Here is a 22,656-nt window from a genome sequence, read left to right on the forward strand (position 1 = left end):
TGCTGTACATTTGAAGTCATAGCTCTGTAACTAAAAGGGACATTCTGAACCTTTCTTTGCAGCTCATTCACCTGCTCATGTCCAAGAGTTGTTCTTGAACACACCGCTTGGCAGTTACATGGCTAAAAATGTGGATGAAAAAATGAAGAAAGAATTTTTTCAAAGGTACCTGCAGGATTATGTTTCCATGACCATGAAAGTGGCATCAGATGAAGAATTGCAGGTAAGACTAAATAAAGTGCTCAATGAAGTCCATTAGCTGCAATACCACTACTCTCATTTTCTCGAAACGTTTTACTATATGTAGTATGTCATTTTTGTGGCGTTTCAGGAGTCCAATCTAGTGCAGTCAAATACAGCAATCCAGTTTAACATCTAACTGCCTCAACATGAAGCACAGATTTGAATAACAGCCTTTTTGAGGAAGTGTCAGCAAAATGAAACATTATGAGCTCTACAAAGAGCTTTTTTGCAGTTGTTTTATACATTCTACAGGGATTTGTATATTTCTGATCCTTTTTACAATGATATGATGATACAATGAAATAAACACTAACTTGCCTGTGCTACAAGTGTTATAATCCGGATAATACTTGAATGAACATAAACTCCTTACAGGAAACGGAACCATTGTACACTGCTCACACAAAGTGAAAATGATGTTGTGCTAATGTGCTTTTTGGTTTATATCGATTTTGTGTTTGCAATCTGCATGTATTCAGTTTCTGACATACTGAGGCAGCAGCTCAGTAGACAGTCAACATGTTTCCTTCTATTATTTGTGTGTACCTCCCCTCAATGCATGTGCAAAGAGGAGAAAGGTGCTCTCTGTGAGCACTCACACAAATGACATACAAACTGGTGCTTGTTTGAAAAATACAGCAAGTGGCTGGGGCAGAATCACAACTGTACCTGAACTTTGCACAACAACAGTTTCAGAAGAATTAGCAATTCAGCCTCTCAGTACAATCGATGTACAGTTGTAAAGTAGATCTAAACACATTAGTGCATTACTCCAATCATTACAATTGTGGTTTGCCATGGCTGTAGTAACAAATACTACTAATCTACTTGTGCATTTAATCCTCAGCTCTTGTGTCAGGCCCTAGCCAGCTGTGTGGATGAAATACGGAGACGAAAAAGAGATGAAGATAAGCCTTCTCTTCCTCACATCCACATTGCCTACCATTTTTACCAAAGCCGTCTTCAGAACCTCTCACGGATGATATCTCTTCAGCCAGATGTTGTTGCTCCTTTGCATAGAAACAAGCACATTAGACACTGTCCAGAGATGGTAAACAAATTTTTGAATTTCAGCAATATTTTCTGAGGAGACCTCTCATACTGCAAAAAAAACCCAAACTCTTACAAACTTGAGACCTGTGATGCTCATATGTCATTTTAATTTGTCGTTTTGGAAATTTAAAGGCAAATTCATCGTTATAATACAACCATTGATGTAGTGTCCCCCTAAATAAAGTCATACAGTGTTATGATGTTGCAGATATTAACAAAAAAAAATAATTGATTGTCTGTTATGGTGTTCTGTAGCGTACACAACAATAAAATATATGACGGAAATTAGATAAGTTTCCAAAATTCAGTTGTAATAATGCCTCACAGTTCTACTGAACCAGAGAAACTCTTTTTGTACACGACCACCCTTTAATTCTGTCATTGAGAAAAGGCTTTTATTTGGATGCTTTTTTCTAAAATACTGAATAAATTCCAAACTTTTTTGCTGCCCTGTAGGTTTTGGATGTCTATGCAGCTCAGGCATGTGTTGAATGCCTTGAGTCTGCTAATTTACACACCGATGCTCAATGCCAGCACTGGCTGAAACAGGTGAAGAGGCTGCAAGCCTCTTTGGAGTTGATTTGCTCACAACGCAGCACTAAACAATATGGAGAGCGAAGCAAAGAAAGACTCCATGATATCAGGTAAGATGCTGATGCAGTGGAATGGGAGTAAAATACTAAATGACATGTTTCTGCATGGATTTTGTCTGGTTGTTCAGGTTCCCTCCCACAGTCAGCTCACAAGGGGGTAAGATGACTTGGGAATTCTAAATTAATTGATTTGAATCGTTTTATTTGTCTCTATGTGTCTATAAGCCCTTTGATAGACTCTTGATCCGTCCAGTACTGATACCCAGGCCTCCCATGCAGTGTTTGCCAGAATAAGCTCTGCCTCCTTGTTCCGAACACCATAAGCTGTTTAGAAACTGAATGGATGCACATTGCAAATAGTAATAAAATGCCAAAGTCAAAAATGCTATCAATTAATTATCTGCACTATGAGTAGAACAAATAATTCCCTTTTCAACCCCCTAATTCTTTTGCAGTGCACTGAAACTTAATTCACTACATTACTATAAAAACTACTAGAGGCAGGAAGCTGGAGACTACACAGGTGGGGATGTCTGATGGCATCTGGTGATGGATAGAGAATGGCAGTGCAGCGATCTGGGGAAGTTAGAATGTGGATGAAAGGGAGACAGAGGCAGAACCGTGACTGCTTTTATAAGAGAGGCAGCCCGCCACGCCTGAAATATGTCTTGCTAAAATCAGAAGAAATTATGGAGTACTATAATGTATTAAACCTATTGAATCTATTAGACCTATCAAGCATTGGTGCTGTCTCACATTGCAAAGGCCATGTATTTAATGAGTGGGGTGATTATTTAAACCTCCCTTATTATCTTCCTTATTCCCTGGGGGAAATCCTGCACCGATGTAAAATACTGCCTTAAAGATGGTGAATTTGCACATTTCTTTGCTATAAACTAGCTGTGGTTGTGGTCTGTACTATTTTATAGTAATGGCTGGAAGCGCATCTACATCCTCTCATTGTTTGTGGAACACATGTTGCTGGGTTTCCATAATGACGAGATTCAGCTCAGAACACTGGTCCTCAATCACATTCAAACCTTAAGCAAGGTGAGTAGATTTATATTGACCAATATTCTACCAAAAAAAAGAAGTGTGGCCTACAACTAATGTAATGTAGACTGTTTTTTCTTTTTCAAACCATCTACCTTGAGGATTATTTTGGTCTCCATGCTGTTGACACATGTTGCCTCATTACTGTGTTTTATATTAGACGATGTCAGCCAACTGACAAAAGTGAAAAGTGACCATCATCGTGTTTTTTTTATTTATGTCTAATGTTTTTCACCCATTTCTGAAGGTTCTGGAGGGAAACTCTGATGTGAAATCGATGAAGGCTTTTCAAGCTGTTGTTAAAGTACTGAGGTCCTGTAAGCAGGGGGCGGGCGAACAGATTTTCAGGTAAAGGTTTGTTAAGTTAACAGTTCAGATTTGGATAGCAAAAAATGTTCTTTTGATGCATTTTGGTGAATCTGATTGACATTGGCTTTATTTTAATAAAGGTTTGGACTTCAGTGTGCGGTGTGCATGAGGGAGCCTCAGGACCCTGTAGAGCTGCCATGCCATCACATCTACTGCTCACCATGCATCGGGGCAAGCCTTGATGCAGGACAGACTTCCTGTCCCAACTGTAGGAAGCAGTTACCAAATGACTTTCAGCCACACATCTCTGAAGATATCAGGTGAGAATGTTTTAATATTCCATGCACCATTTAACACTCTTCTCATAATCAGTTACAGAATAGCCAATGCAGAGCTCGTAGGGTTTGACTTAATGTATTGAAAGCTATTATAAACTACTCACTGCACCACTGTGAGACTCCTGGGCACTTAATGTTACTAAGTGCCTAGGAGCCATTTGAGTTTAATATCTGAGGAATCAGTTGGCTAAGCATAGCCACATTTTCTAATAAACACTGAAAACATGTCATTACTTTTGAATTGATTGAATTTTTATATTGCATTTGATTTTTGTTACCGTAGGATTTCTATCAAGAAGAATGCTGTATTCAGGCGACGTTGCAATGGTTTCTTCATTGATCTGCTCTCCACTGTGTGCTTTAAGGACAACACACCACCAGAAACATCTGTCATAACCCACCTGTTGTCCTACCTGATGGTTGAGACAGGTACCACTTACTGTAGGGTTAAAAAAATCATATATGTTTTCTTCACCTTCTTTGTTTGGCATTGTATGTGACAGCTTTGACCATTCTCTACATAAATTGGGGACTTTCATCGTATCTTTATACAGAATATGTTAGTCATGTTATGTTATTATGTTAGTTTTTGGACAATAATTATTTTTATATATATATATATATATATATATATATATATATATATATATATATATATATATATAATCCTCTCTTTTTTGACATGTTGTTACTATTATTTACTCTCAATTATCTTTCCAACTAGAAAATGATCAGATTCACACCAAAGATCTGTCGCCTTTTGACGAGTCCCCAGATAAAAACCCAGTCGTGCGATCTGTAATCCTCAAGCTGCTTCTGAAGTTCAGGTAGGTAAACTAAATGTGACACTGTTATATTAAAGCCAACATCTGAATTTAAATGATGAGCTGTGTGGCAGATATAAACGGCAACTCTGTCAGTAACAAGCGGTATTACTGCACTAGCATTGAAGGATTCGGCTGTGAGAAAATGTCTTTATAGATTTAAAGTTGTACTCCGTAAGATTTTCATGTAGTTAATTGTCTTTTAAGTTCCTATCCATCAAAGAGTGAGTTAAAACTATAGTCACTGATCATACGAACCGCTAATGAAAGCACTTGTTGCCTTTCAATTTTAAGGTCCCTTTCTTCTACATTGTACCACATTTATGCTGAAATTAACTGTGTTTCAGCTTTGATGATGTCCAGGAACATTTGCAAAAGCATTTGTCATCTGTTGAAGAAAGTAGATTTGTGGATGAGGGGGATAAAGCAGAGCTTTATGCCTTGTACATCAACTGCTTGGAGGTAAATCATATTTTTATCAAATATGTAACAGTATGGGGTACCCACTAGCTCACCTGGTACAGAGGTTCAATCCTCACCACAGCGGCACAGCTTCAACTCTGACCTGCAGCCTTTTGTTACATGTTGCCCCCTCTCTCTCCCCCATATCAACCTTAAGCTGTTCTGTCAATGTATATGTGTGTATATATATATATATGTGTATATACACAGTGTATATATATATATATATATATATAGTATAGATTTATGATCTTCAGTAGTGTAGAAATGTACCAATAAAAGATGGAAAGCAGATTTCACTGAAGACTATATTATTATATTATTAAATATTTATGAAGCAGTACAAAATCTGTGTTGCTGTTAGAGTCTATAATAAGCGTAAGCTCCCAAAAACCAAATGATTTATTTAGCAGGACGTTATACATCCCATTTATTGCTATATGGTCTCATATTTGGGATTTACATTAAAAAAAAAGTTTTAACCTATGAAAGTGAAAGGTTTTGCTTTGTCAGGGGGCTGATGTTTTTGCTAAAGGCCACTGCCCTACAGAATCTGAATGGGACAGGAGGGTTATGGAGGAATTAGGAGAGCAGCTGTACCAGAAACAGTTGATTCAGTTTCTGCTCATTGCTGATATGGGTCAGTTGAAGTGACAGTTAACTTTAAGATATTTTCTTTGCAGGACTCCATGTGGGAGAAGATTCCTCAGGAGGGCAAGATGGCTGAAGAGCTGAAGCAATATTACAATGATGAAAAGCAATTCCTGCACTTGTTTCTGGCGGAAGTCACTTCTGTTCCCGCAACAGTGTCTATTCAGTATCTGCAGCACATCGCACGATTGCGTCTGTCCCTCACCATGGCTGCCCAGCTCATCAGTGTCAGTAACAATCTCTCTGGTAAGAGGAAGAGACTTCACTACTGCTGACAGTTTGCATGTGATAGCAAGTAAAAAATTATGAGTTAATTGGACTTCTTTGCTATTGCAGACATCAATGTCCTAGACGGAGCAGAAGATTTCTTAAACATGGTGATTAAATTCTGTGAGGACAGCGGGAATGATTGGTACCGCGTTTACCTGATCCGCAAGCTTAGCGAATGGCTGGGTGTCGAGTCTGTCCAGATACTTGTGAAACAGCCGAAGTTCAGATGGCTTTTCCCTGCAGAAATCCATCAGCAGGTATAGCACTATTCATTCAAATTTGCTATGGATGCAAACACGTCACAATTGTTACATGATGCCGTCAGCAACACACTATCATTTGATATCATCATCTCTAGGTTCATTTAGTAAAACATCATCATCCCAGTTATTAGGCTATTCCTGGACCAGTGAGCAACCAGGACATCCAAAATTCATTAATTTATTTGGATATCACATTACTATGGTTTTTGCTCTCCTAAATACTTTCACTGTGCGACCAGAATGAAGACGGAGGCCAGATGGACCAGTACCTTGTGTATGGAGAGGAATACAAGGCAGTAAGAGATGCAGTTGCTAAGGCAGTAGTGGACGGGGATGTCGAGCAGATAGAAGACGTCTGTGAGGTATTTAAATGTTATGTACTATCTCTTTGCTGCTGCAAGTAATGGTCTATGCAGTCCCTTTCATATCTTTGAACCATTGCTGTAAATGTTAGTGTGTTGACACTAAAAAAGGAAAGAATATCTTTGTCACCTGCAAATATGGGTAGTTTATGTGAAAGCCATTTCTTTTCAGTTATTCAGTCCAGGAAATACATGTCAGTGACTTTGAGTCTTTTAGCCTTTTCTTTCTTTTCTTTTCTTTTTCTTTTTTACTTAAAATCATATCTACTTTACATCACAGGTAATTCATTCATCAATCAAGCCCTGCTGCTGTTTATTAGGAAATTTACGTCACTTTTCTTTTTCACCATTCCAGACATTCATGGTTTCCATTAATCTCTGTGTTGAACTAGCAGAATTTTGAAGCTTGATTTAGTTATGTAATCAATCAGCCTGAATAGAAAGTTCCAAAATGTCTTGATGTTTACTGCACAAATCAAATTTTCTCTCGGTACGGTAAAGTATGGGAAGCAAAAGCCTGGAATGGAGAAAATATAGATCTAAATGTCTAAAACCATATAGTTAATGAGCTATAACTTACAAACATATTGGTATGTTCTTCGAGATCAGTTTCATTATCAAAGTATATACTGGGACTAAATAGCCATTCAGTTCCATTCTGGATAGTAGCTGCTCACTTATCAATTATTGTTTCTTTTCCACTGATTTAGAAATGCACCGCACCACCAAGGAATCGAGTAATGTTCCTCCTCCTGGCACTTTTCAGAGAGGTTACTACTTTGTACAGATCTGCAAATACAGGTCTTCATCTGACCCCTGAGGTAAGAAGAATGATAAGATATACACATTTGTAGAAACTGAATAATATATAACACATAGGACACAGCAAATAGGGCTGCTACTTTTTTGTTTGCTGCCTGGAAAGTATTGAAGAAATGCATGTTGAGTGAAAATGTTTCAATATTGATGGACCTCAGTGGGTAGTGCATGGCACACAAATCCTTCTAGCTTTCCACAGGAAAGATGAACATTCTTCCATGGGTATTCTATCAAAAATAACTTGTAGATTAGGTCCCCAGATGACCCAAAACATTTGCACACCTCCAGGCTGGCAGCGCTTCAAGCTTGGCAGGGCATAGTTAGTTTTGTATGTTGTAGGAAGTGAGATCAAGGTGGAATAGTTTTTACCTCTTGCCTGCACATTAGGGGAATTTGTCACTCTGAAATGGGATGTAGTGAGATAAATGAGTTTCTGTATCATAGTCCAACATCAGAAGGTTTTATACCCCTGATTATCCCTGATAAAGTTCTCAGAATATTTTTCTGAGACATTTAAACTCCAGAGCCACAGCAGTTATCACAAGCTCTCCTCGTACTGATCTTAATGTGTAAAATCAGTGGACTTCCCCTTTCAAAAAAGTGTCATGATGGGCCAAAAAGGTCAATAATGTACACATGTGGAAGTTAAACCATTAAACAAGCGTTCACTGAAAACATGTGCTCTACTGTGCAGAAATGTACATTGTTTTGACCATTTTTTTCCATGGAAGTAGTGCTATTGATCAGCAACCTTCAGCTGATATTTTGTTATGAAATGTTTCATAATGGTTATGTATAATGTACAAATCTTGCTTATTGCCACTGTATGTCTTCTTATATCTTCCCTGCAGCGATGCCAAGCATTTGGAGAGCTCATCCAGGGCTCAAGATATCTACATCAAAGAGAAGTAAGGGATTTTGCCTCAGCCCTAGTTCACAACAGGTTGGGAGCCCTTTCCATGAACCCTGGTCATACTATTGTGGACAACGCTATCATCGAGCTGACGTTCCATCTGGCAGCTGTGCTGCTCACTGGGACTCAACCCCTGATGATGCCACTCAAGCAACTTGGTCTGTCTCCTGAAAATATGCAGGTAAACCTGTCATCTCCAGGCCCGGAAATTTGTGATTTAAGGGGCAAGGCCATTTGTCCTGCAGCAGGGCCTTTTTTGCCAGGGCATTAAGGCCATAAGTTAAAAGCTCAATTTTAGTTTCCATTAAATAGACAAATCCATTTCTAAAATCATTAATGCCTTTAACAGTGTAACACGTATAAAGAAATAAAAGCACATTTAAATTTGTTTTCTCAAAAGAATAATAATTAATTATTAGTTATTAATCATTGATCAAAACTTTTAATAACAAGTTTTAACGTCTTCTGGGTTGCAGTCTGATGACATATATTATATGAATATACAGTGTATATGGTGACTTATATATATACATCCCACATATAAGCATATAATGTGTGAAAGACTTGAGAGAGTTGAGAGTTGCACATTTGCTTTATTGCTGATGCTCTCCTTTGTGTCAAATGTCAGAACTCGAACTTTAAGTCTTAGTCAAGTGTTTTTTTTAAATTTGTTTGACCTTACAGGCAGCATTTATACCCACAATGCCCGATGACATGTTAGCTCTTGCCCAAGCAGTCATACAACAAGAGTATGGGGCGCTCACTTGGTATGGTAAGTAAGATTCATTGATATATTTACCATCATTTTAATTTAATTTAATTTTTTTGCAACTTGGCTTTTTTCAAATAGTTTCTAGAATAGACACTTTTTAATAACATGTCTGAAAGTCCTCAGATAATCTCTATTGCTCTGGGTTTGCATCATCATATCAAATGCTAAATGAGTCATCTAAATCCACCTTCTTATTCTTGGTTTAGTTTAGCTTCTGTTTCAATAATTCAGGTCATTTAAGCCTATTATAATTGGTCGATTGTTTTTCACAGTGTGTCCAAATAACCACCCATGCTTTGTTGATGAGGTAAGCTATTTTTATGCAGTCCCAGTTCTTTTTTGCACAGTGTTTAAAGGCATGAAGTGATGAATACATACAGTAGTTAAGTCAGTTAAATGATCTGATCTGCTATGTTCCACTGCAGTGTGGCCTGCCCATGCAGAGAGGGAAATGTCTGGAGTGTGGCGTGGAAGTTGGAGGGGATGAACATTTGGCCTTAGATGGATTCAGACCAATTCAGCTGCAGCAGTGAGTGTCATCAAACCGAACTTTTGTGTGGGACATAATATAGGGAGAGTCATTTGAAAGAATTAAGTATAGATAATTTGTGAGCGGGAAAAAAAGCAAGGCCACAAAGAAACAGTTTCAATCTTGGTGTATAGGCAAGTATTGCCAAACTACAAGTATTCCTGAAATGTTTTTTTAAATTCAAAAGGACTGTTTTGGTTAACACAAGATAAATGACCGTGCCACAGCAAAATAAGTTTCATGTACAAATAAGAGGTCATGTACAGGTACATTTAAACAACTCCCCAAGACTAGTAAGGCACTGATCCTCCAATCTTTTGTTTTAGGGATCGCACAAGGCCTGGCCACATCCTAGGAGACCCTGAGCGGAGAAACAATCCAGATGCCCTGGACACCAAAAACATGCCTCTGAGTCCCTTCATTCTGGTCAGGCTGGTTACACATTTAGCCATGTTGCTGGGAACCTCAAATAAATCCCAGGTAAGCAGAGAAAGAGTTACACTGGTGTAGCTGGATATCAAATGATTATATCCAGATATTCTCTCTGGAATAAATAAGAACCAATCATTTTGTCTGCTCTTTTAAATCCAACTATGACATCGTCCTCCACTCTCTGTTTCTTTAGTATGTCAAGCACATCATCCAGCCACCTGTGGAGGATGTTTGTTCGTTTCTCAGTCTACACACGATAAAGGATCTGGATCAGCTGTCACAGGCACTGGGAAGAGGAGCTGACGACACTGTTACAACTGTCCACTTGGTGCTCAAATCTCTGCAGAAGCTAGTGCAAGCCAGTCCCTGTAAGCTCCCCACCAGTCAGTCAGTCATTTACTGTAATAATAGTTTGTGAGCTACACATTACCACATCTAATGTGTTTAAATCATGAAAAAGTCCCACCAACACATTGGGCTTGATGTTGTAGGATCGATTAAGACACACAGTTCCTTCCTGTTTCATCACTTCTATAACAGTTATCTATATAGCGATAGTGTTGTTAATGCTTGCACACTATGTCAGTCATAGTACCGTTTTCCTGTCCATGTGGGCTGGCTCGGCTTGACCTGATTTGACTCAGACCATCAGCAAAGCGCGGCGGGGATTTGCTGTGTCTTCAGTAGTGTGGCTTTTCAGATTCTATAGTAGCTCACTGTGTATTTTGTCCGTCCCTGTTTTATTTTAGTTACATGTACCTGAATTCACGAACATGTAGGCTATTAATGTTATGTTACAATGTCTGCTGTTTCTTTTTAGAAGTGTATCACAATAGTAGAGAAAGAGCTGTGAAACGGTGGATAAATCCATTTAATTTCCACTGTCAGGATGCATGGTTTGGTCTAATGCGGCCAAAATTGACAATGGAAAAGGCCTACATTAAATCATGGAGGCGTTCTTGCTTGTTCAGTAATTCCAGGTTCCATAGGATACTGTATGAATAGAAAAATGTATTTGTATGTAAATCACATAACAGTAGATGATTTTACAGAATTCCTTCCTTTTTCATTTTGACTAGCTGCCATCGATCCTTACCTAACAACCAAAGCATCCAGAAACACCTGGGAGACTACTGTGGCTGCAGATATTATAACGCCTCAGTTGAGGGTAACGTCTTTTACCTTCATCATTTTACATGGTTCTTTTCCTCTTATGACTGACAATTAAGGTTTTAGATATGAAAATGGGAAGTTTGACTCATACATATAATGTATATTATACTCTTAGTCTATACTATATTATACTGCTTAGTCATCAAGGTCAACATGGGAATACTTTTATTATAAATTAATTTAATTGTAATTTTATTTTAAACTAATTTTATTGTAGATATCTAATTCATTTGTTTAATTTTAATAAACCGATACGCTTCATATTCTCATATGTATGCTGATATTTCAAGGTTCATTCATACTTTTCTATTTCTACAGTAAACTCTCCTTATACTAACATGTGTCTAGGATCTTGATCAACTCCTGGAAGAAGCAAAGGGCAGCATCAGGACTGACTCCCGCATATCCTCTAACTTCATCATGAGGACGACCTTCGGGGATGACTGTACCTTCCTGACGTCGCTGCCGCAGGGCTCTCAGGTCTACAGCTCAGCGGTGTGGAGCTGCAGGGAGAGGCTCTCATTGCTCAGTCTCACACACATTGTGGAGCAATATGACCAGAAGGAGGAGCTGCCTCTTCTCTGGAGGTTTTTGCAGAAGGTGAGTGTCTGAGATGTAAAGTTTTGTTACAAAATGCACCTCACCATCCAACAGTTTGGTCCAGAGCTGGAAGTACTGACATCTTTTGTAGATGGTCATTTCCAAAAGATGATTCATAATTATATTTTTGACCTCCTGACCTTTGTTCTAGGGCTACCAGTAACTGTCCACTCTACCCAACATTGAAGACAGTTTAAGACAGGAAATAAAACAAGACATGACACAAGAGGAGGGGGATTTTCACAATAAAAGAGAAAACAAACTGAATCTTAATATAAGACTATGACAGCTTTCTTTTCCAAAACTGTCTTGGGTTCAGAATAAATCAGAATAAAATTAAATATTTTTCATCTTTCATCAGCTAATGATTAGTTTTGATCAGCAAAATTGTAAATGGGTCAGTCATTGGCATGGTCGCTTATGGTCTCAATGACTTTATATATGCAGCCTATGCTTATGAGGCATGATTAGCAGCTGTGTAATTTGTGTTTTCTACTTTCAGGAGAGAGAATTTCGGCAGATTAAGCTCCTCCCAGATATCCTAATCCTGCAGAAACGCTTAGTGAGAAAGTTCCAGAACGCAACTGACCAAATAGTGGGGTCCATCGGAGAGTTCATTGAGAAGCAAACTGGTACAGCTTCCTTCCTACAGCTAAGCCTTGTTTGTTGTCAAAATGTTAACATTTAATTGAATGACTTCTAATGGACTCTTAGTTGATGGGAAGGCAAGGGTCATGGGAAGAAACTATGTAAATATTTTAAACATGCCTTGTTTCAGAAATGAGGACGTTGTACGAGAAACATATTGACATCTTCCTGAAAACATGGAATCTGCTCAGAGTGTCTGTAACCGGCAGTAAGTTAATCACTCATCCTCCTCTTCGTCTCCTTAAAGATGCAATAATGGAGGCATCTTTCCTTGTCCTCCTTTATTTTGTTCTGTTTTTCTCTTTATGCTGTACAACACTTTGGATCAACGCTGTTTTGTTTAAATTCCTATATAAACAAAGTTGTACTTTTAATTTTACCTAATGATACATTTGTAACCAGAGCAATGCAATTCTGTGAATATTTTGCATGTATAGTAGGTATTTAAGCAGTTATGTTGTTTGAATGTACACTGTAATCAAAGTACATTTGCTGTAACTCCATTATTAGAGCTGTGATACTAGTCAGCCTTTTAAATTCCTATCGTCAAGTAAACAGAATAGTTTGTTAACGTTCAGCGTTGTGATTCTGCCCTCAGGTCACAAACGACAATTGTTTCAAAATTATGTCAATGGCGAAAAAATAAAACTTCTTTATTTGATACAACAGCGATTGATTGAAAGATCTCATTAAAAACATACTTACCTATTGTTGTATTATAAACAAGGAACAATTTATATATGTTTTCTCAACTTACAGGTGAGTTGAAGATCCCAGATGAATTTTGCAGCCAGGATTTAAACCTGGACAGCGACCTGCAGTACCTCCTGCCCCGACGGCAGGGTCCTGGCCTGTGTGCCACAGGGCTGGTCAGCTACTTGGTGACACTTCACAATGAGCTGGTGAACGCTGTGGATAGACACACTGGAGAGGACAGCAGGTACAAAACATACACGGAGCTAAATGCTTTTAACAGTGCTGCTTTGTCATTGTTGCTTAAAGGATAGATTAAAACATGTGACTCTCTAAAAGGGGTTTTGCTTGCCATCATTATTCCTTCTGTTGATACTGGTCATTAGAATAACCTTTGTAATGCACTTTCTATGTAAAATGATGCTTTAGAAGTCTGAGTTTGACAGATCCTAGGCCATTTTGTGAAAAGCCTAACATTGAAAAGGCCTAATGTGAATTTGTTAAAAACACTACAGACTTTTCAAATACCTGTAGTGAACAAGCTAAACATGTAAAAACACAGAAATGATCGTCAAACACTGTTGAATGAAAGATTTATGAATTTTGTTGCAGCACCAAGACAGATATATTATGGACAATTAACTTAAACGTTTGGATAAAGAAATGTCATTGCTGGAATGAAATATTTGCATTGTGATGTCTGCAGCAGTTACATCGTGAGTGTGGCAGAGCTGACAGAGCAGCATGTGATCCGCTATGAGCTGGAGAAGGACCTGTTTCCTCTGGTTTTATCCAACTGCCAGTACAGCTTGGAACGCGGCCATGAGACGATATCACAATATGACCTGCCCAGGATCCAGCAACAGATCCTCACCCGCTTCCTGCAGGGAAAACCCCTCATCACCCGCACGGTGAGTCCACACAGCCAGCTTTGGTTAAAGCCGATGACAGGAGCATTGATGAACACACACAAGCTTAACTAGCCCTTGACAGTCTACTGTTGCCTCGATTGTTGGTTTACTCTGTGATGTTTTGTACTTCTTGTTAAACCTAGATGATATTCATTGTGCTGGTTAACAGCACAGTAAGACATGTTCTCCAAGCAAACCGTAACATCATATTTAATTGTGTTTGTCATTATTGTATCTGCCCTGCGTTGCCTTACTTATTTTACAGTATTATTCCCATGCTTCACTAAAGCCACTTTATTTCATGCTTCATTTTAGGGAATTCCTACTCTGGTAAACACCCAAGAGAGAGACTATGAAACCCTTTTCAAAGCTGTTAAAGGAAGAGTGCATCAGGTAAATGAATGACAACAGTTTACAATTACATTTCCCCATCCACCTTGTCAAAAACACAAGTATGTATTACCTGTATTTAAGGATAGATATTTGCTAGGGCGGCAATTTAGTATTAATTTCATTACAACAATGTTGTTTCGGTTGGTCGGTTTGGTATCGGTTGTTTTTGGATTAGAAAATAGTGAAAATGTTGAGCACATTTCCAGAGCCAAGGATCCTTAAATGTCTTGTTTTGGATCCACAACCCACAAATATTCAATTTACAACCAGCTTATGACAAGCTGATTTTTTTGGTAGTTTTGCTTGGTAAATTACCTTAAAGTATTAATTGTTACAATAGTTACTGATCAAGGTTACGACCCAACATGCTGGGTGTTTATTTTTGACAGATTTATTTCCTGATGTTCATTAATCAACATTAAACAAACACAGAGTATTACATTCTTTGTAAGTGCTGCTTATAAAATAGCAACAATCATTGAGTTTCAACTATGAATTATTTTATGATATTGTGGGTCAACATTTTGGTAAATGTGCAGCTATCTCATCTAGAAGGTAATTCATATAAAGATAAGGTTATATAGATACAGTTAAACATTCAGTCAATTTTAACTTTGAAATGTGACAGTTGTGATGTACACACATACACAAGACACAGTAGATTATGGCTTCAGGCTTCATTCACACTTTGCTGTTTCTTCAGGACACTCTGTCATCTCTGACCCGGAACGCCTTGTCCAGAGAGCTGGACTCCTACAGCGAGGTGTGTGAGGCGCTCAAGATCACGGAGCTGCTCCTGGGTTTCCTCTCAATGACTGGTGGTGATGCCATGATGTCGCTGGTCACTTACCTCCAGGACATAATGAAGATGGCCGACCACATCGATCGTCACATATTGCAGGTCAGCGCGTATCCATCCTCCTTGTCTGAAGTGATTGTTCAGGTTTCCTGAAGCTAAAGGACAGTTATTTTATATCAGTGTTAACTGGCAGGAGGACTGAAGACAGCAAGTCAAACCTGCTTCAGTGTTGTGGGCACCCGTACATTGTTTTAAGATAGACTTGAAAAAATCTTCTTTTATTTAATTTTTAATTTAATTATAGTAATTCATCACCACAAATGACTCTGAAACTTAGTACATCACTTCACTGTCTTACTTGCAGCATATCACTCCACTAACCGAAATAATTACTACACCACAGGCAATGTGCACCATGTTATGTACTTCCCCATCTACACAAAAATAATTCATTTTAAACTATAAAAATTATATTCATTGTCATTAATCGAATTATATCAATCTTCCAAATAAACATAGATGATCTACTAAATGAAGCTTCCCAAAAATATATCATCATAAATCTTCTTAATTATATCCTCAAAACCCAGTAACTAAAGAAATATAAACTGTGGGTTAAAGTAAAATAATGATATATATATATATATACATATATATATATATATATATATATATATGTATATATATATATATATATATATATATATATATATATATATATATACATATATATATATATATATATATATGTATATATATATATATATATATATACGTATATATATATATATATATATATATATATATATATATATATATATATATATATATATATATAAATAAATTCATGTTGTGTGACCGACTCTTTACTCTGCTGTGTTGTTTTCTTCAGGCTCTGGGCAGATGCAGCCTCAGCCACTGTGTTTCTCTGTGGCAGCTCCTCTCCGCCCTCAAATCTGAAAACCTGCTGCGTCTCAAAAGGGTATTTGTTGCTTTGGAAGGTTAAACGTAACCATTGTAGAAAATCACAATAAGACTTGTCTATTGATATCATGCCTTATGCTTTTACGTCCCAATATAATAATATTTCAGTGCACTACACCAGTTTTTATTAATATATTCTTTTCAGTGTATACTTGAAACAAAACATTTTCCTCAGACTGTACACCATAAATTAACACTCATAAAATACCTCACTCCATGTTTCTATAAAAAGGAGCCCTTTTCAGGGTATCCATCTGAGTACCTGATGCCGCTGACAGAGAAAGACAAGACTGAGTTGAAAGGCTTCTTGTCCGGGGGAAACATGGACCAGTGGCTGCTTGAGATGCACGAGTTCCTCCTGTTGAGACTGGGCCGCCTGGGGGCCACCGCTGACTACAGACCATTCTGGAGGTAAAGCTTTTAATGTAATGGAAAACATAAAAGAGGGAAATCAGGAAAAACAGCAATGACACTGCTGCTGAAGTTAAAGTTGTTCATGTGGTTCATTTTCTGTCATTAGCCCCTCTGTATGCAACAATGGTTGTTATCATGCACATCTTTTCCTTCTTGTCAGTGTGAAAGAGACGGTGTGCGCCTACATGGACCGCAAAGAAGTGCAGGTGCCGCTTTGTGTGGAGGAACAATTTCCAGAAAATCTGCTGCTGTCCCAGATTGTGGATACTTGGAAATGTGCCGTCACATCCAAACAGGACTGGATGTCAGAGCGATGAAATGCATACTTTTTTAGAGAGATTTGAGTTTATCAGGTTCATTGCTCACCAATCATGCATTCTCAAAACCAAAGAAGTTTGATTTTCCTCTTGTGTTTGTTTCTGATTTTATTGATTTCCTGTCATAATTATGTATGAAAGAGTAAAGAAGTTACCTTAAGACTATTCAAACAATGAAGTATACCAAAACTGATTAAAACTTGATTAACGTTGCCTTGAACACACAATTTGAGTGTTATCATGAGCCAGCTGCTCATTTAATGCCTTTTGTAACTATATTAGAAATGATTTGAAGAATTACTGTCTGAGCCTCATTTGAAGAAAATCTGAGGATCTACTGAAATAATTTGTTGTATGACTTTGACAAGTATATACTATGTAACTGTTTGTTGTTTTTTTCAGGAATACTCTTCACATTTTTAGATTTATTTTACTATTGACCACCAGAATCTTAGAATTAGTGTACTGAATCTGCATGGTGGTACAATAAACTAATTCAGACATTTTGCATTTTATTTTTCGTACACATTTTGTTCATATTGCTGAAGGCTTGTGTGGAATTGGAGAGTGTTCGTTGGATTTATTCGATTTATCTGAGGGTGTGTAGCAGCTGGGATGTTTCTGTTCACTGATATTTTCCAGAAATTACGAAATGGGAAAACAAAACATCTCCAAACTCTATAAAACTTAAAATTGTATTAATGAAACAACAACTTTTTAAAATGTCAAATAATAAATGATGTGTCACAAGGTTCCAGATCCCAAAGTGGACAATGTACAATGTCTACTTACATATTGATACCTTTATATATAAACTGTGAAAAGAAAGTAACCTTTTACATTTGTAAACGTGCAAGCAGAAAATGATCATATTTCTATTTTCTAAAACAGTGATTATTACATTTGGAAATGATTATATTGTGTAAAAAAAAAATCAATAAATCAATTGAAACATACATGTGTAGCCTGAGACTTCATCATAGATAAAATGTCAGTGTGGGGTTTTTTTTTGTTAATATATTATGGTCGTTTGGTTAAAGAGAATTTTGGAATTGGTAACAAGTTTTGTCAGGTGTATATGCTAATGTGTTTTTTCAAAGCGCTAATATCAATTTCAAAAATAAATAATGCTTGGTTTAGGTCCTATTTAAGTTACACACCTTTCTTTGAACAAGAACTGGCGTGACTTCAAATTTCCATGGGTTTTTAACTTTTGTCCATATTATACAGCAAATCGTCCACATACACCTTTTTTTATTCATTCCAGTTTTGCTCTTTTGTTATGGACGTCATCCTTTCCTCTTTGGCTCATGCATTCTGCGTCCCTCCCGCCTCAACTCTATGGTCTTCCTCTCCTACAGGTCTGTGGTGCTGCTTTGGCAGATTTCCTACAGAAGCTTCCCCACAATGCCAAAAGCACACAGAAGAACTAAAAGCAGGTTCAAGCCTTGGACATCAATATTTTTTTTTATTAGAAAACATTTTAACGCATCTTGTTGATAGTTTGCTCTTTTCTAGTGTAGAACCTATTTTCTCCTAAACCTGGACATAAACCAACAGTTGTAACATCTATACTGTAAGGGACACACTCATCTAAAGGGAAGTGAACAAGTGTTAAAATATTGTGATTTGACTTTAGATTCTTTTGACTAACAGATAAAACAGCAGGAAAAAACACTAATAAATAAGTACGAGCGCTTTAACAAAAGTTGTTTTATTCTCATGTAGATAAATTACAACATCGTCTTTTTTACAAAAATAAAATGAAACCCAACTAAGCTGACACACATTTGGACTTATCCACTTCAGACCTAAGAATGAGAATTTTTTTAAAGGAAATCCTAATGATCATCATGTGTCATCTTACAAATGCTTTAACAAAAGTGTTAGTTTCCAGGGACTGAATCTCCTTCTCCTCGACTGCCAGTCTAATGGTCCACCTGCTGGGATTGGACGTCACAACACAAAAAAGAGCAAGTAAAAAAAATATAACAGTTGGGGCTGGGTAGTTGGTTTACCATGAAAACTACACCTGAAGAGACCAGTTGACAAAGAACTAAAACTTAAAACCATATTCCAGTGTACCAACTGTTTTGGATAATATTAAGTCATTTATTATAGAAAATGTTCTTGCAAAGTTGTAATGACATTATAAATTGTTACCAAAGGAGGATGCGGTCAGCTCAGACAGATACACTGGTATATGGTCATACTAAATAAAATGTTGATACCAACTTACAGATGCTAAAAAACAAAATTCAGTGCAAAAGCACAGCTTCTCTTAACGTCTCCCGGTGTGATTTCTGCAATGGATAGTCCTGACAAACATCACAGCAGAGGGAAACACCAGAGGCTTCATTGTATCTTCATGTAGTGAAGGAGAAATCGCTCTGAATAAGAGGATGTGTTGTTGATGGCGGGACATTTTCCGTCAGTGCTGGTTCTTCATTCCCTGTGGTTTGCCCGGTTTCTTGTCCTGCTGCTGCATCTGCTGCTGCTGGCCCCGACCAGGACCAGTCATTCCTCTTCCACGACCACCAAACAAACCTACAGAGAGAAATAAGAAAATATAAGATAAGTTAAGATAGCCTTTATTGTCATTGCACAAGGTAGAGTACAAGGAAATTAAGGGTGCTCCCACAGAGCCACTGTGCACCACACATAGACGACAACATGTAAAAGTGAGAAACAGACATTTTGAATACAAGGTATATACACAATAGGAAAAAAATAAGTATCATAAACGAGAGGGAAAAAATCCTAAAAGAGAAACATCTGTTATTTTGTTAACTGAACAAGGTGCTAACGTGAAAAATCGCGCTCCAAAAAAGAAGATCTTACAAATGTTTTGGGCAAAACCCTTGACGCTCCTTAAAGTATATCGACTTTATAATAGAGAGGAATTTGACAACAACCAATAGCCTCGATGCCAATTTCCATAATATGACAGGAGCACAAACACACTCCTCTGCAGCAGTCTGTCTGATCAGCAGGGAGTGCTTCCACTCACCTCGGCCAGCTCCCCCTCTTCCTTTGCCCTGCTGTTTGTTCTGCTGGGCGCCTCCACGTCCGCGACCCTTCGACACAACCTCCTCCTTCACCATGTCGATGATCTCATCAGGGATTCGCAGGTACTTGATGGTGCTTCCTCTGATGTAGCACTCAGGCATCCTCCAGAACTTATCTCCATCCTGTTAGAGTAGAGTGAAATTGTCACTTTATCCTAATCATCACTTTCTGACAATGGGTGGGCACAACAAGCTTCATTCAACACCTTTTCAGTATGTCAAAGATCTACAGTGGAGTGCAGACAACGCTGACACCTTTAGCTAAGGCCACATGTAAACACCACAGAGATGTCTTCTAGTCCTTCCCCACTGTAAGAAGTAGTCTATCTAGAGTTTTAGTGAGACCTGAGCGCAGCATTACCCTTGAGGTGCAGATGACCTCTCTCAGGTTGATGTTCATCCAGTTGTCACAGCTGACCAGGTGACCGTTGTATGTCTCTCCATTCTTCAGCTCCACCAGCTGAGGAGAGAAAGGACGCAACAAGAGGTGCTTTAGAGTCTTGACGACACAGTGCAAGGTGGACGACAGAAGCTGGAGCACAAGTTTTCTCATGGTATCGCCCAGAACAGAAGACACAGCAATGATAGGCCACACAGATTGCAAATGACAACAAAAGGAAAAAAACAAACTTATCTGACTTCAGCTATTGCAATTTGAAAATTAGTCATTAAAATCATATTAAACTTGTTTAACCTTAAAATAAAACATATATTATACAGTAAGTTAAGTCAGTCGAGGCAGATGTGTTAAGATCTGCCACAATGCAGGTAAACAACCTTAAAGTAGTAAAGTAAATTAGCAGTAATAAGATACTTTAGATGATTGTGACTGCTTTTAATCTGCAAGCATCAGATCCCTTAATATAAACTTTACTTATAATAATTAACAGCAGAAGGTGTCTCTTTACCATAGGATGGTTCTGGGCAGTCTTCAGCAGAGAGAGAGGAAGCTGCAAAAATGACAGAAAACAGCTCATTAACCTGCAACCGCCATTATTCAGTTAGCTGAGTAAACGTGACCGCCGGGAATAACGTTACAGCTTTAAGTTGCCTGGCGCACTGTTAACTAGGGCAGTTATTCGCTGTTTTAATGGTGGGTTTGGGCTTATATCACTACTTCAGCATGATAGAGATGTTTCCTGTAGCCTCATGTTAAGTCACCGCGCGTCATTAATGTTGAACGTGTTTACAATGACGTTAGCTACCTTAGCTTAGCACACGGAGCATCACCGTGAGCTACTGCTGCCTACAGTAAACTTAGCAGAGCAGCAGGCGGGCGGCAGAAAACATGAAACACGACTGCCAACCTTTGACCTGAGCACCGCAGTTAAATACGCACCATTATGAGGGTTTATCTGTGTGGTTTTCTGTCTTCTTCACTGACACGACTTTACCACCTCCTGCTCTTCTTCGTCTTCCTCTAGAGAGTTTCCGGCGCTGCGGCGCGTCACCACGGCTCTATTATAAGATGCTGCCCCCTCCAGGCAAGGACGGGCACTGCAGACATGCATCATTTCCACTAGGTCAGAGATCTTCGACATAGGGGCGACTGTATGTGTGGAAACGTTCTTCGTAATACTGAAACCATCCCCGAATTTATTTATTTTTCCTGAATTAATTTAAAATATATGTGAAATCTTTATACTTGGTAAATGGAGGAAAATCACAAACACTGTATGACATTCTTTAAAAAAACCTAAAAACTTTATTTCCCCTTGTATGTTCAATGTTTTGCTTAAATTTAATTTATTATTTATTCTTTTTTTCATACTATTTTTACTCTATATTATTGTCAATATCACTTCCTCTGTAATCTATTCTGAATCCTGTATTGATTTTAATGTCGTTGTGCCAATTATACCATTTATACGATGTATCAATATACTCTAACTGTGGCCATGTTTTGTACTTTTTCTAAAAAGTAAAAAAAAAGGTCTTCAACAGAGGGTCCTCAGAGTTACTGCAGGGGTCGTACAGGCGTACTGAATTAATGGCATGGTAGCCACTAAGGTAGCCACTAAGGTAGCCATCATGCACAGATAAAATTGAGCTGAAGGATTCAATGTGCCTTTTCAATGTATGTGTAACATTAACATATGATGAATAAATATATGAATATATCAATAATGATCATTGTAATATCTTAGTATTGTGTAATTCAAGTTGCACATCGCCCCTACTTCATTATTGACTTACAAAATACACTAACAGTGCATCAAACCATATGACGAGCATCACATTAATAACACCTGGATAACACATAGACGTAACAACAAAATAAATACATACATAAATAGAGATAAAATAATAATAATAATAATAATAATAATAATAATAATAATTTAAGAGGGGGGAAAAGTAAAATACACCAGGTGACAGGAGCAATGAAAATTGAATTAAAGATATTAAAGTGGGAGCACATATTTGTAGTTTTGATACAACACAAAAAAATGGGTTTACTTTGGCAAATTTAAACTTGTGGATGTAAATTTAGCAAGAATTAAAATTAGATTAATTAAAAACTATTCTTTTTCAGCTGGAGAGTCACTCTTTAAAAAAGCCAAAAAGGACATTTTGCAAAATCAAAATCACAGCAGATAATATCTGAAATGAATCTACAAATATCTCTCCACAGTTTACGGGTATATTCACATTTCCATAAAAGATTAATAAAAAGGCACACTTCAGCTCCAGATAAACATAAGTGAATTTGATAAAGAAGGATTTAACCGGGTAACACCGATTAATCATTTTAAAAGACACTTATTTC

At 37.7% G+C, this 22,656-nt stretch overlaps 2 protein-coding genes across 2 annotated transcripts in view; one reads left to right on the plus strand and one right to left on the minus strand.

The window, feature by feature from the left end:
* Positions 1-17,225, plus strand: part of LOC310945371 (E3 ubiquitin-protein ligase rnf213-alpha-like) — a 42,046-nt gene extending 24,821 nt beyond the window's left edge. Inside the window, exons 35-64 of the mRNA XM_083911452.1 lie at positions 63-223; positions 1,091-1,294; positions 1,753-1,940; positions 2,819-2,939; positions 3,190-3,290; positions 3,392-3,571; positions 3,873-4,018; positions 4,338-4,416; positions 4,761-4,875; positions 5,559-5,772; positions 5,863-6,053; positions 6,299-6,421; positions 7,132-7,242; positions 8,092-8,334; positions 8,838-8,925; positions 9,198-9,232; positions 9,351-9,454; positions 9,781-9,934; positions 10,080-10,254; positions 10,966-11,054; positions 11,408-11,659; positions 12,162-12,291; positions 12,438-12,515; positions 13,067-13,247; positions 13,707-13,911; positions 14,227-14,304; positions 15,008-15,205; positions 15,996-16,085; positions 16,320-16,498; positions 16,662-17,225. Coding sequence (XP_083767578.1) covers positions 63-223; positions 1,091-1,294; positions 1,753-1,940; positions 2,819-2,939; positions 3,190-3,290; positions 3,392-3,571; positions 3,873-4,018; positions 4,338-4,416; positions 4,761-4,875; positions 5,559-5,772; positions 5,863-6,053; positions 6,299-6,421; positions 7,132-7,242; positions 8,092-8,334; positions 8,838-8,925; positions 9,198-9,232; positions 9,351-9,454; positions 9,781-9,934; positions 10,080-10,254; positions 10,966-11,054; positions 11,408-11,659; positions 12,162-12,291; positions 12,438-12,515; positions 13,067-13,247; positions 13,707-13,911; positions 14,227-14,304; positions 15,008-15,205; positions 15,996-16,085; positions 16,320-16,498; positions 16,662-16,818 — 4,370 coding nt within the window. The 3' untranslated portion in view covers positions 16,819-17,225. The remainder of the gene's footprint in view (positions 1-62; positions 224-1,090; positions 1,295-1,752; positions 1,941-2,818; positions 2,940-3,189; positions 3,291-3,391; positions 3,572-3,872; positions 4,019-4,337; positions 4,417-4,760; positions 4,876-5,558; positions 5,773-5,862; positions 6,054-6,298; positions 6,422-7,131; positions 7,243-8,091; positions 8,335-8,837; positions 8,926-9,197; positions 9,233-9,350; positions 9,455-9,780; positions 9,935-10,079; positions 10,255-10,965; positions 11,055-11,407; positions 11,660-12,161; positions 12,292-12,437; positions 12,516-13,066; positions 13,248-13,706; positions 13,912-14,226; positions 14,305-15,007; positions 15,206-15,995; positions 16,086-16,319; positions 16,499-16,661) is intronic.
* Positions 17,226-18,522: 1,297 nt separating this feature from the next.
* Positions 18,523-21,309, minus strand: lsm4 (LSM4 homolog, U6 small nuclear RNA and mRNA degradation associated). Its single transcript, XM_083940522.1, has 5 exons — positions 21,226-21,309; positions 20,795-20,836; positions 20,248-20,346; positions 19,829-20,009; positions 18,523-19,365 (listed from the first exon to the last, which is right to left on the minus strand). The coding sequence occupies exons 1-5, from the start codon at positions 21,226-21,228 to the stop codon at positions 19,250-19,252; spliced, it is 441 nt and encodes a 146-aa protein (XP_083796648.1). The 5' UTR covers positions 21,229-21,309; the 3' UTR covers positions 18,523-19,249.
* Positions 21,310-22,656: the final 1,347 nt, after the last annotated feature.

This window comes from Echiichthys vipera (assembly GCF_963691815.1).
Source record: "Echiichthys vipera genome assembly, chromosome: 3".
NCBI lineage: Eukaryota > Metazoa > Chordata > Actinopteri > Perciformes > Trachinidae > Echiichthys > Echiichthys vipera.